Source organism: Ostrea edulis, chromosome 2, assembly GCF_947568905.1.
Source record: "Ostrea edulis chromosome 2, xbOstEdul1.1, whole genome shotgun sequence".
Taxonomy (NCBI): Eukaryota; Metazoa; Mollusca; class Bivalvia; order Ostreida; family Ostreidae; genus Ostrea; species Ostrea edulis.
In genome coordinates, this window is record NC_079165.1 from 106,698,831 (window position 1) to 106,713,022 (window position 14,192).

At 36.3% G+C, this 14,192-nt stretch overlaps 1 protein-coding gene and 1 non-coding gene across 4 annotated transcripts; one reads left to right on the top strand and one right to left on the bottom strand.

The window, feature by feature from the left end:
* Position 1: 1 nt before the first annotated feature.
* On the bottom strand, positions 2–14,068 carry LOC125679717 (glutamyl-tRNA(Gln) amidotransferase subunit B, mitochondrial-like). 3 transcript variants are annotated; one of them, XM_056155981.1, is made up of 13 exons: positions 13,953–14,030; positions 8,441–8,547; positions 6,291–6,449; positions 5,955–6,068; positions 5,035–5,227; positions 3,406–3,528; positions 2,861–2,974; positions 2,683–2,767; positions 2,371–2,602; positions 1,476–1,609; positions 1,023–1,101; positions 478–615; positions 2–164 (listed from the first exon to the last, which is right to left on the bottom strand). In XM_056155981.1, the coding sequence occupies exons 2-13, from the start codon at positions 8,486–8,488 to the stop codon at positions 18–20; spliced, it is 1,566 nt and encodes a 521-aa protein (XP_056011956.1). In that variant the 5' UTR covers positions 8,489–8,547; positions 13,953–14,030; the 3' UTR covers positions 2–17. The 3 variants fall into 3 exon arrangements, with proteins under 3 accessions (XP_056011956.1, XP_056011955.1, XP_056011957.1); XM_056155980.1 differs by lacking the exon at positions 8,441–8,547 and having other exon boundaries at positions 6,291–6,453; positions 13,953–14,068; XM_056155982.1 differs by lacking the exon at positions 13,953–14,030 and having other exon boundaries at positions 6,291–6,453; positions 8,441–8,475.
* Trnac-aca (transfer RNA cysteine (anticodon ACA)) lies at positions 8,611–8,684 on the top strand. The gene has a single exon. It is a non-coding gene; the product is annotated as a tRNA-Cys (tRNA).
* Positions 14,069–14,192: the final 124 nt, after the last annotated feature.

Here is a 14,192-nt window from a genome sequence, read left to right on the forward strand (position 1 = left end):
CTTTTGTGTTTTTTCATTCACTTTTTTAATTTGATTTCCTCCAGAAGTTCTACGAGTAAACTTTTTATCACTGCACGGTTTCCTTTCTTTTGTGTAGCATCCATTGCTCGAAGAATCAAAGAGTTCACAGATTTCTCTTGTTTTCCTTTACAGTACTTTTTCACCTGTGAAAAGAAATACATACACACATAATACTGCTAATAGAGGGAAAGAATAGTAATCAATGTAAAAGTTGCATTTAACGGGACTGTGACTGACTTCCTCAGAAATCAGAGGAAAACTGGTCAATAAGGAAGAAAAACACCTCACGCTACCTGGAAAAATATCATTTTCTGTCACTTTAAATCAAACCCAGTGTTTCATTTTTTAGCCAATCAATTTAACAATGGGAATCAATTTATGACTTTAATATATTACACTTAATGTATTCATTAGATTAATGCACTGCTGTAAATAAAATAATAAAGTCTCACGCACCAGACTTGAATTATCTGTGATAACCTTTTCACACACGGGTCTCAGAGTTTCCACGTCTACAATCTGCTGCCAGCCATTGTTATCCACAACAGTTTTTGGACTGTCGAATGAGGACTTTTCAAGATACAACTTCACCAGCTGGAAAACAAATGACAGGAATTTACACATGCTCGAACCCTCAATGGTTACACATGTTAAACCCGCATAAAAGCATAATTAGATCAATCTCTTGCAGTCTTCTAAATCAAATTTAATCATGAAGAAACATGGCACATGCAGAATTGAAACCGAGTCAGTCATGGTGGGTAATGTCTGTGCTTGGTGGTGGAATCTGATTAACCGCCGCATTTTTATTCAGAACTGTAGACAGAAAATCATAGTGGCATAGCAGTATTGTAGTGACCAACCTCGAAACAATGCGGTGTACTGTCGTGTGTCAGGGTAGTGACCTACCTCGAAACAATGCGGTGTACTGTCGTGTATCAGTGTAGTGACCTACCCTGAAGCCATGCGGTGTACTGTCGTGTATCAGTGTAGTGACCTACCTCGAAGCAGTGCGGTGCTGTCGTGTATCCACTCTCTTTAAGATCAATGATTTCAGCTACTACGGCAGGGGAAATTGGACTTTGGAAAAGAATTAAAATTCATCAGTGTAAACTAACACCTTGCTTATCTATTAACTATATTATATGTTACAAACGGTCGTCTGACTTAGATTATAAAGAGGTTCAGATACAAGTTCTGTGGTTGTCAATTCTTGTAAACTCTACACATTAGAAGGGAATTATGAAATTGGGCACATTTTGTCGTTATAAAGCTACAATGTTTAAACCTTATGCACTTAAAATCTACTTTTTGATTTATTTGCATAAACTACTTTTGTTGCTTGGTGTCAACATGACTTATCTACATAACAAAGGGCTCCTGACCTTCAAATCTAGGTTTATATGAACAATTGAAAGTTACATGAAGTACTAAATGCAATGAAATTGACCTACCTTTTTCTTATCTTTGTATTGTATTGCTTGTACACTCCCAGTAAATCGTTGACAATGAATTTTGCAATGATCTTTGGTGGACTTTTTGAATGGCTCACAACTTCATTGAAAAAATCTACACCTTTATCTTCATTCTATACATGACAAACACTATTTCTGTGAATCTAGTCATTGAATTGGAAAGAACCTCTAACAATTATCAAGTCCTGGCTCCAAAGGAAGAAAATAGTGATATTTAAGCAACTTTTCTTTTTCACTTGATTAAAATTTGTCTGCAACATGTTCATGATACAAAATTCTTGGTAAAATATGCGTCATAATGATCTCAAAAATGTAAAAACTGGTATAATAACCAGTCCTCTATCAGTGGACTATTACAATTAGTGACTTTTTGGAAGTCAATATGATGTTTTAGCTGCAGAGGAGTACAATATTCACTGACCCCGGAAAGGCTCAGTAAATAATGCACTTCCTGTGTACCTGTAGCTTAAGATTCACAATGACCAAGAAAATGACAGTAATTGTTTTCTTATATCACTGAATAATTCAAAACCGCAGTCCTTTGGGGATCCAGGTTAGAATAGGTCCTCGGCACCCCTTGCTTGTCGTCAGAGGCGACTAAATGGGATGGTCCTTCAGATAAGACTGCAAAAACTGAGGCCCCATGTCATAGCAGGTGTGGCATGATAATTAAAGATCTTTCCTGCTCAAAAGCCGTAAACGCTGAGCATAGGGCCTAAATTTTGCAGCCCTTCACCAGCAATGGTATCATCTTCATTTGAGTGATAAATTCTCTAGAGAGCTACAATCAATCAAAACTGGCTGAACTTATTGAACTAGCCAAACGACACCTGTCAGATTGGTCATCTTTAGATCAAGTTCGATATGAACTTACCACTAGAACATAAACATTCCTCAGTGAAATATTGAAATCGTTCAGTAATTTTGTTCTGATGTCCCTCGGTAGTGGAGGCATTTTCCGAATCTCTTCGTCAATGTTTGTTGTATTTGTCTGTGTGGGATGTTGTGCTGATTCGCTGTCATATAAATAAAGGGGAGGTAAGTTTGGCTCGGGCATAAATCGGTAATCCTGTAATCGCTCCTTGTCTCGCATGGGAATTGTTCTCCTGAAAGTGAAGTAATATTTAATCATTTATGTACTTCTGATCATCAATAAAGCAGGTTTGTTTTTCAAAATTCATCTTACCCACACTCTGCATCAAATGTCCGAGTTTCATTCACAACCATTCCGCCACTTTTAATCAAATCTATTTGCCTCATCACTTCATAATCTAAAAATAGACCAACAAATAAATTACAAGCACATCAAGAACAGGAATTTCATTCTGATAAAATGTTTCCAAAACATTGATATTTTCACTGACCCACTGCAGTTTTAAGAGCCTTGAGACTGCCGAGATTCTTCACTTCCGATCGGATTCCTAATGGTTCCCCTGGACGGTGAACTGATATGTTAGCATCAACACGTAACGCTCCCTCTGAAAAACAGTTCCACACTCAGTTCAATACTGTTAAACAGGTAGATTTTGTGGTTGGAAAGTTTTGTGATGCGATCCCTAAAAGAAAACAAAATATATTCTCCATTTCCAATTTAATATTGAGGTTGCTTTATAACAATGCACTTAGATAACATCTTAATTTTGTTTTTTAGTATATTTCACGGTCGCAATTTTTGATGATTTTTCTTATCTGCAAAAACAAAATAACCACAAAAAATACCCGTTATATGGAATAACAACCACACACAGGTCAAAATACGGAATAACAACCACACACAGGTCAAAATACGGAATAACAACCACACACAGGTCAAAATACGGAATAACAACCACACACAGGTCAAAATGCCAGCGTAACATCTGTATAAATATGTCTTGATATGTTTAATATTTTTAAAAATCTTGCTGACCTCTGAAACTACCAAGACAAACATTCATTTGTCTCATCATCAGTTGAACCTCTCGTACAAAAGAACTACAATCGATTCCGTTCTCAAAATCGGGCTCTGTCACGATCTCCATCAATCCAATTCCTACAAATATAAAGAACTACAATCAATTCCATTCTCAAAATCGGGCTCTGTCACGATCTCCATCAATCCAATTCCTACAAATATATAGAACTACAATCAATTCCGTTCTCAAAATCGGGCTCTGTTACGATCTCCATTAATCCAATTCCTAAAAATAAATAACCCACTAATATCTTAGGATTTCAAACAAAGAATCCCAGCCTACTTGCATGATTTTATTCAAATTAAAGAAACACCATATCATTTTGAGACAAAATACCTTTTGTTTTACCAAGAGCAAAATCAACTACTTGTGGATTAAAATCTTTCAGATATGGATCCACAAATCTATGGAATATTTTACCTGAAGCTTTTAGAAAAATTCCTACTTTTAACCATTCAGGTCATACATTAGTAATTGGTATGGAGATAATTTCACTTGTTACGCTTGTCGCTAATATTCAAATTCATTATCATGTCTCTCTTTTATAATAATAATAATGAAAATATAGCGCCTTATATAAAACAAATTACTCTAAGGTGCTTAATACAAGGGTAAGAAGAGGAACAATACCGCACAATTAAATGATATTAAATGACAACGATAAAACACAATTAAATGACAGTATGACATAAGATCTTATTTCTGTAAAATTATCAAAATAAAACACTTTATATTAAAATCGATAGCTAAATTAAAAAAAAAAAAAATTCTTTTCTTGTCTTATATGGCATGTGTACTAGCTGTCACTGACCACACGGAATTACAGAACTATCTAAGATGTACTTGTATTAAATGTTTATGATATTGTAAGTAGTACTGTCTTTATATGCTGTGTTATATGCTTCCTGACAGTTTTCAAGTTCCCAGTGTGCTTGTCATAGTCTCTCCCTTACTGTTACCCCTGGGGTCCATCTGTCCTGTTCCAGGCTTTAAACAGGAATGGGAGGAATGTGGCAGTCGGAGGGGTTCAATTGCAGGTTCCAGTAATTTAAAACATTTGAATTCAAAAGTTGTGTAGGACATGGGTTCTAGTTATGCAGTAGTTTATTGATACAAGTGACCTAGTTTTAGGCTTATGGGAGTTCATGACATTCTATTTTTAGAACGGTGTTTGGGAGTATGAGTAAGGAACCGTTTATCATTTGTAGAATGAAACTGTAGAATATACTTTGAGGAAACAGCACTCTGCAGAACTACACTGGATAATATATTTCTGGGGACTGGACTTGGCGGTTAACATTATAAACAAGCTCTCATCACTCGGATCACCTCAGTCAATTCCAGGGTACCGGAATCTGCCACAGTTTGCCAAATGGCTTTCTCTCATGTGTGAATTCAAACTAGCAGTAAACAATGGACACTGCTTTATGAACTCTAATTACTGCAAGTTAATATTTTTCCGATATATTTTACTGTAAATAATCATCTCTTTTCTTTGAATTGTGTTATTTAATTTTTGCTGTACTTCCAGTTCTTCTGACCCATACTAAAATTTAAAGAGCAATTTTAGTATTTGAATATACCTGCTCTGTTGAGGTCAATCAGGCTTTGTCTGCCCACCTCATCGTGTAGGCTCTGTCCACTGTCCTGCTCTAGTTGTAACTGCGTGACTCGGGCAGTCTTCAGGACATACCTGTTCTTCTCGTCAATCAAAATATACTCCACCTCCCCTCCAACAGCCAAGGGTTGTCTCTGCTGAGTTATTTGGTAGCCTTGCTGTAAGATACAATGTGATTTTAAAAAGAACATGGAAAATTTTAATTTGGAAGACTTACAAATTACCAATATGTGCTAAAGGATTTGCTTGTTTACCAAACATTAATGTGACAGAGGCCTACGAGACACAAGGCTCACATGAATCCTTAAATGCCATCTCGCCCTTCACGTGGTGCCACACTAAACCGAGAGCTTTTATTTGTTTAAATGTGAAAGTACACTATGCATGCTACAGTGGAATCATCAATGTTCGTGGGGGATTGATGTTCGTGGACTTCGGGGTCACTCTTACCCATGAATTTGTGTGTCCTCAAACATTTTTTAAGCCAAGTCCTAGTGACATTGTATCGCTTACCCACGAAATTACGTCCCCACGAACCAGCAATATTTTTCTTACCCACGAACATTGGCCCCCAGGAATTAAAATGATTCCACAGTATTTCAAAAATTCAAAATCACTGTTATTCAGGATTCTTTGTGCCAACCTTGGCATTATGAGCTGAAAATGTTAAAAGTGAATAAACAAAAAGTCGATCAACAAATTTCCACTAGGATTAAAGCTTACATGGACCTTTGGCTAAATTTATAGCGACACAACATGTACACAAGTGAAACAATATCAGTAAAATGGGACCCTACGCAAAAATAAAATTATACATTAAAATTCAAATCTGCAAAAATGCATCGGAGTTTGAAGAATAATTACAATGACGTAATCAATACTTACAGGAAGATCTGCATAAAAGTAATGCTTCCTGTCAAATTTTGATACTCTGTTTATTTTGCTTCTTAAGGCAATGGCAGTTTTGACCCCTGCTCTTACACATTCACCATTCAGAACCTAAAAAAAGATTAACAAATGAATATACTGTCCCAAGAGTCTTCTGCAGTGCACATGTAGAGTAGGAATAAAAACAGATGAATGAATGTACAATGTACTATACATGTATATGTACATATCCAACAAATAATAATTTAAATTTAAACAAAAAGTTTATTCCACATGAACACATTTCTAATCCATCCATTTCAATTTTATCTAATAATAAAAAATAAAGCTTACTGGTAGTGTCCCTGGCAGTGCTGCATCAAATATGGAGACCTGCGAGTTTGTGGGCGCCCCAAAAGTAGTGGAGGAGGCTGAAAACAATTTACTTTTACAGTTGATCTGGGCGTGGATCTCTAAACCAATCACACCTTTCCAGTTCTCTTGAGTGCTACACTGTCTTGAAAATAAAATAACAAAGTGTGAAATAAATAATAATTTGCCATAACAATTTAACTGTTGAGATTGTTTTATTCCTTTCTGAAACATTAGTCAAATTATTTCAAAATTTTCTTCTGAAGAAGCACTTGCCAAGAAAGCTAAAACTTCCATGTGTATATATGTTCACGTATGTATATGTATGTAGATGTGTATATGTATGTAGATGTGTATATGTATGTAGATGTGTATATGTATGTAGATGAATATATGATATATTAATTTGATATAAAATGTGATAGTTGAATAAATATTACAAATAAAAGAACAAAAAACTTGCATGTGGAGCTTCAATATGCTGTGACAATTTCATTATGTTCAAACTACAGCCCTCAAATCTAGGCTGGGGTCACGACAGAATACTGATAGATGTACATAGGTACATGTAATAGTGTGTTCAAACTACAGCCCTCAAATCTAGGCTGGGGTCACGACAGAATACCGATAGATGTACATAGGTTCTTCATACTATTTGAAACGCATGTTCTGTTTCGTGTTTACAAATGGTTGTTATAACTTATTGGCGTCTTCCTCATTTATGTTATTATTGTAATACATGTTCTTTGTAACCCATCAGTACTGATTCTGGTAATAAACAATATGACTAATTCAACTATCAATATTTCTTGTCAATGATAACAAATTAAGTGTATGAGGTTTCCATTGTAAACATAATGACATTTAATTTAAAAGTCACATGCAATATATTTACAACAGTAATTTACACTTCAACAAACTTTTATTAACACAATCATACTTTCTGCAAACAACTATCGACCAAAAATATGATGGTATTTCTGATAGCCTTATATTTTTGTTTTTCTTTTCTAGATTCAAGTTTGTTCAAACTCCTGTCTCTGCCATGGGGCCTGATAACAGGGCTATATACAAGGGTGGTTCCTATATTTAAATGATTAGTGCACATGTCCTAAACTTATATTAAAGATTTTATCTAAGTGCATGCAGTGTGATTCAGATGAATGTTGCAGTCCATGTCTTCAGTTTGCTAGAGGCTCTAGCATTAACTCAGGGCTAACACCCCCTACAGTCAACACATTTTTAAACCATAGTTAGGGAAGAGACTTCTCTAGGATCAGGGAATGCCACTCATGAATGGGAGAATCATGCACGCTTTGCTTTTGTTAGAAATTAACTGGATATCCATCACATTATAATGTGTTCAAAGTAAGATATAAAAATCAATCTCACCTTAGGAGGCCTGTAATTGCACATCTTACAAACTGATACTGATGGTTTTCATTTTTTAAAAATGTCAGAGCCCTTCTGAAGATCACCCTTTAAAGAGGTTCACACCTGAGATTTAATTGGAGTAATGTAAATTTTTTAGGAAGTGTATTTTTGATTTCTACATTGAAGGAGAATTAGGAAATTAAAAAGAAAAACTGGGGTCGCAACACTGTTATAGAGCTATAGTGTTCTAAACATGATCTTTTTGCACTTAAAATTTATTCAATTAAACTTGATTTTTCTGTTAGTGTCAACACAACATAAGCAATACAAATCAATCGTTACATAAAATAGATGCATAATTATGTCTTCTAACACTACAGATGAAAAAAAATAATAATACTAGTAATAGAGATAAAAAAATGACCTTTTTGCACTTGATATATTGTGAATAACTTTAAACATCATTATGTTTACAATGTATTGTAACGTGTAGCGGTCACCCAGCCTAGTGCTGATCATGCTCGCTGTTGCTTAACTTGCGTGATCAAGAGAGAGACTCTACCACATCACTAGAAAAGCTTGCTCTCTAGCGAGGCCAAGTGCTGACCACGCTCACTGTTGCTTAACTTGCGTGATCAAGAGAGAGACTCTACCACATCACTAGAAAAGCTTGCTCTCTAGCGAGGCAGTATAACTTCCTCCTCATACTGCATGCTATAGTATCTATTTTTAGATATAAGTATCATTTAACAATTTACATAAAATAAGATCTCTTCATCTGCTTCTATTTTCCTTTGAGGCTGCATGGAGGAAAAGAGGAATAAGTGTGGGAATCTATGTTGATTAAATTGTCTGATTTGAGATTCTGAAAATTCAAATGTTGACATGATCAAGTAAATGTAGCGGTCAACCGGGTTTGATCGCCGGTGGCCAGATAGCTCAGTTGGTAGAGCACCTGACTACAGAATTCAGGGGGCCAGGGTTTGAATCCCGTTCTGGTCCGTTGCATTTTCTCCTTTCCTGTTACGTTTACACAAGTATAAAATATGATATGAACAGGAGCACAGCATGAGTACAGTAGGAGTACAGTACAGTAGGAGTACAGTATGAGTACAGTACAGTATGAGTACAGTATGAGTACAGTAGGAGTACAGTATGAGAACAGTATGAGTACAGTAGGAGTACAGTACAGTAGGAGTACAGTATGAGTACAGTATGAGTACAGTAAGAGTACAGTAGGAGTACAGTAAGAGTACAGTACAGTAGGAGTACAGTAGGAGTACAGTAAGAGTACAGTAGGAGTACAGTAGGAGTACAGTAAGAGTACAGTACAGTAGGAGTACAGTAGGAGTACAGTAAGAGTACAGTAGGAGTACAGTAAGAGTACAGTACAGTAGGAGTACAGTAGGAGTACAGTAGGAGTACAGTAAGAGTACAGTAGGAGTACAGTAAGAGTACAGTAGGAGTACAGTAGGAGTACAGTAGGAGTACAGTAAGAGTACAGTACAGTAGGAGTACAGTAGGAGTACAGTAGGAGTACAGTAAGAGTACAGTAGGAGTACAGTAAGAGTACAGTAGGAGTACAGTAAGAGTACAGTATGAGTACAGTAGGAGTACAGTACAGTAGGAGTACAGTAGGAGTACAGTACAGTAGGAATACAGTAAGAGTACAGTAGGAGTACAGTAAGAGTACAGTAGGAGTACAGTATGAGTACAGTAAGAGTACAGTAGGAGTACAGTACAGTAGGAGTACAGTATGAGTACAGTACAGTAGGAGTACAGTAGGAGTACAGTACAGTAGGAATACAGTAAGAGTACAGTAGGAGTACAGTATGAGTACAGTAAGAGTACAGTAGGAGTACAGTACAGTAGGAGTACAGTACGAGTACAGTAGGAGTACAGTAGGAGTACAGTAGGAGTACAGTAGGAGTACAGTAGGAGTACAGTAGGAGTACAGTAAGAGTACAGTAAGAGTACAGTAGGAGTACAGTACAGTAGGAGTACAGTAGGAGTACAGTAAGAGTACAGTAGGAGTACAGTATGAGTACAGTAAGAGTACAGTAGGAGTACAGTACAGTAGGAGTACAGTATGAGTACAGTACAGTAGGAGTACAGTAGGAGTACAGTACAGTAGGAATACAGTAAGAGTACAGTAGGAGTACAGTAAGAGTACAGTAGGAGTACAGTATGAGTACAGTAAGAGTACAGTAGGAGTACAGTACAGTAGGAGTACAGTATGAGTACAGTACAGTAGGAGTACAGTAGGAGTACAGTACAGTAGGAATACAGTAAGAGTACAGTAGGAGTACAGTATGAGTACAGTAAGAGTACAGTAGGAGTACAGTACAGTAGGAGTACAGTAAGAGTACAGTACAGTAGGAGTACAGTATGAGTACAGTACAGTATGAGTACAGTAAGAGTACAGTAGGAGTACAGTATGAGTACAGTACAGTAGGAGTACAGTAGGAGTACAGTATGAGTACAGTAAAAGTACAGTAGGAGTACAGTACAGTAGGAGTACAGTATGAGTACAGTATGAGTACAGTAAGAGTACAGTAAGAGTACAGTAGGAGTACAGTACAGTAGGAGTACAGTACAGTAGGAGTACAGTATGAGTACAGTAGGAGTACAGTATGAGTACAGTAGGAGTACAGTAAGAGTACAGTAGGAGTACAGTATGAGTACAGTATGAGTACAGTAAGAGTACAGTAGGAGTACAGTAAGAGTACAGTACAGTAGGAGTACAGTATGAGTACAGTAGGAGTACAGTAAGAGTACAGTAGGAGTACAGTACAGTAGGAGTACAGTACAGTAAGAGTACAGTAAGAGTACAGTAGGAGTACAGTAGGAGTACAGTACAGTAAGAGTACAGTAAGAGTACAGTAGGAGTACAGTAGGAGTACAGTAGGAGTACAGTACAGTAGGAGTACAGTATGAGTACAGTAGGAGTACAGTATGAGTACAGTAGGAGTACAGTAAGAGTACAGTAGGAGTACAGTAAGAGTACAGTAGGAGTACAGTACAGTAGGAGTACAGTACAGTAAGAGTACAGTAGGAGTACAGTACAGCAAGAGTACAGTAGGAGTACAGTACAGTAGAAGTACAGTATGAGTGTTTGAGAACACTGTTAGTGGAGGGCTTTAACTTCATGGGGCTAAAATTTCGCGATTTTTATCGTTTTAGTATTTAACAATGGTTTAAATTTTGTAGATAAACCCCTTCGAATAGTTTGTGTTTATGCCCTATTTCATGCTTACTATGATTACCATAACTTGTATAAAACATATATATTTATTTCCATATAAGAGTTCACCATTGCTGTTAATAAGAGTTTTCCCTTCAGCTATTCACATAAATACACTTGTAATTATGAGTTGTGTTTTAGTTTTAAATCCCAGAGATTGTGTTTATTTTTTTATCCCAGAGGTCGTTTGCATTTGTTCAGTGATGTCAACTTGATTCCCTGATCCTTGATTTTGTTAAATAAACAACAACTCGGGTTTTGTTAATTAACCCCACATGACCCTGCATGTTGATGACACGTCAGTCAGTTGATAGCTTGGGTATAATAATCGATTCTGAGTGCCATCTAAATCAAGATCACAGCTGAATTATTACCCTTGCATTTTAAAATGAAAGTGCTAGGGACAATAATTCCCAGAATAGCTTGACCGAAATCAAAAGTAGGAATCGAATTGTAATCAAAAAATGTAGTCACTGAAGAAAGGTAAAATTTCATGAGTATATACTGAATGTACATAATAAAGATTACTTCGTCCATACTTTTGTCTTTTAGATAATAAACTTAAGTACAGAAGATAGACTAAGCTAGAATCATCTCATACCCCTAAATATTTCGAACAGCACTTTGCAATGGTTTTGTTTTCGCAAACTTAATTGATAGATTATCATCCCTGACCGCCTGAGATTTTTTTTATTTTGCGAAACTTGCAATTTCCTGAAATTTTTTATTTCCGACTCTGGTATTTACACTTTTTGTTTACATTTCCGGTTTAGCAACATGAAAAGCCACGTGAAGAAAATAGATCATATTGTTTTCTTATTTCTCGCATTCCTACGGGCGTAAATGAAAGGAAGGGATTAATGTTCTTCATATCTTGGAAGAAGCTTGGTATCTTTCTGTGATTGAAATTAAAGCTTAATCTGGAATTCATCTGGAAATAAGCATAGATTGATATCCATCTGGCATTAAATGATGCATATCTGTTGACAAAAACTCGTTTGTCATTAATATTTTCTCAGAAAATAAAAATTAAAATCTTCCCACCTGCCCCATACTTTTTGTTAACTCTAGATGATAATCTACTAATCAAGTTGAATTGGCCTAATGAACACTTAGCTTACTTTGTCCTGGTACAGTGCTGGATTCTATAGTGAAATAACTGGAAGGGAGAAAATGTAATGGACCTAGTGGGATTTGAACCCTAGCCCCCTGAATTTGTCTATTCAGGTGTTCTACCAACTGAGCTATCTGGCCACCGGCAATTGAACTCGACTGACCACTACACTCCTCTCTCCTTAAGCACCTTCACACTTGAAGACATCAACCCAGAATCCTTCTCCCTAGCATTTACACCTGTCAGTTCCAAGGGTAGCAGGTCGTTCCGTCCCACAGTCGATCCGTCCCTAGACGGTCCGTCCCATGGTCGATTCGGCCCATTTTGCTTAGTCGATCCGGCCCCTCCAATTTTTTTTTTTTTTATCAAAGATATAATAAATGAATAATTACTTAAGACAAAGGGATGTTTTTGCATATATATTGCAGTTAGTTATCAAAATTAGATAACTGGCGATGGTGTACAGTAGATTTATAGCGCAGACTGCCCAGTAGGGCCCCTGCTATTAGATAACTGCCGAAGTTAACGTGTAGATAAAATTGTTTATTTAGGATTTATAAATTTTGTTTGAAGTGCGATGGTTATGAAAATGTGTGCTCATTAATTATTGTAGAAACATCGTTATTTAACTATGTATTATACCGAGCGAAGCTCGGACGGGCCAAAGGCCCATCTGCGAAGCAAGGCTCTAAAGGTAACACGTATGTAAAAGAAAAAAGTCAAAATCAGCAAAAGAAAAAGAGATAATTTCTATATACGTTCACTAAAATTTTCGTGATCCATATGGGCGCCGCCATTTATTTTGTCATTATACCTGCTTCAACAGTTATTCGTGTTTTATTTTGAATGCCAATAATAGAATACTCTGACATGCAATTCGTAATTAAAATACTCAGTTTGTTCAAAGTGAATAGTGTAATTATCATTGTAACAGGTTTTAGCAAATAAATACATATAAAACCGTAATACGACTAAATAAATGAACGAGTTCATGAGTTTCTATGAATAATATACGATAAAATTACGGTTACTTTTTTTACCATTTTGAATTTATTGGTTAATTTTGTTTAGTTTTAACGGCCTTTTTCATTGCATACGGAATGTATTATTGCTGTTTATAATTGTTTGCTTTGAAAAAGAGAAAAAAGGTGGAGGCTAAATGTGACGTCAAAATGCACAGTTGACGTCGCCTTGCGTTTTATTTCCCGCGTTCAATGAATAGGCGGATCATGTGAAACTGTTGTCCCCATATAAACTCCTTTAATATTGAGATGTTATTGGGTGTTTAGCGCAAGGAAATTTCATTCAAAATATATATATTTTAAATGAATCATAATCTACCGTACTTATATACGGAATTATGATTACCACTTGGGACATTCCAATGACCATTACGTACATGCTTTGCTCGGTCCAACGGTCACACCGTATACATATTAGCAATCAATGTAAAGGTGTGTCCCCTGTCCACTGAGCAGTTCCATGGGCTGATCTCTGTTGGTAGAGCACTTGAGTCGACTAGAGAAATTCAGGGGGCTGGGTTTGAATTTCGGCCTGGCATGTTACATTTTCTCTCTTTCTGTTACATCTGGTACCAATTAATCGAGCTATCTGACCACCACAGTAAAACCATGCCCTGGTCGGCTGGTTACTCACATCATGAGCAATTTTACGTCTATTCTTCTAAACAGTTTGCAAGTAATTGGACCAGTGTATATCAATTTCATAAATTGGTTCAAATCTTTTATGTCCTGAAGGAGCGAAAGGCCAAAACCTGGTTGTTGCAGTAAATAGCGGTACAGTAAGTTGTAACCTGGTCACGATGTTACAGTTGCTGACATTAAAATAAACAAAGATGAACTACTAATGATTTTGTCGGCTAGATTTTTCTGGTATTGTATAATGTACATACCTACAATGTCTAAACAGATGGTTATGTTTTGATCTTGTTTTAATTGTGGAATACGTTGAACAAACCCGTAGTCTACAAAACTTCATGGGCGCAGCCATGTTGGAAAATAAATGTGCAATTGTACATAGAACTATTCGTATTCGTAGTAAAAATGATTAGTTTTCCTCGGTGTTATGGTAAAAGGAATGAAATATGAGTAAATTTCATAAACAATGATTATGAATGACTTTTTCCAAACAA

Excerpts from the sequence above, each read along its gene's own strand:
- LOC125679717 (XM_056155980.1), bottom strand. The coding sequence starts at position 14,050 with ATGGCTGCGCCCATGAAGTTTTGTAGACTACGGGTTTGTTCAACGTAT. Across the intron at positions 3,529-5,034 it reads GATTGACCTCAACAGAGCAG|GAATTGGATTGATGGAGATC; the intron begins GTATATTCAAAT and ends TTATATTTGTAG. Across the intron at positions 616-1,022 it reads CAGCACCGCACTGCTTCGAG|CTGGTGAAGTTGTATCTTGA; the intron begins GTAGGTCACTAC and ends TTTGTTTTCCAG.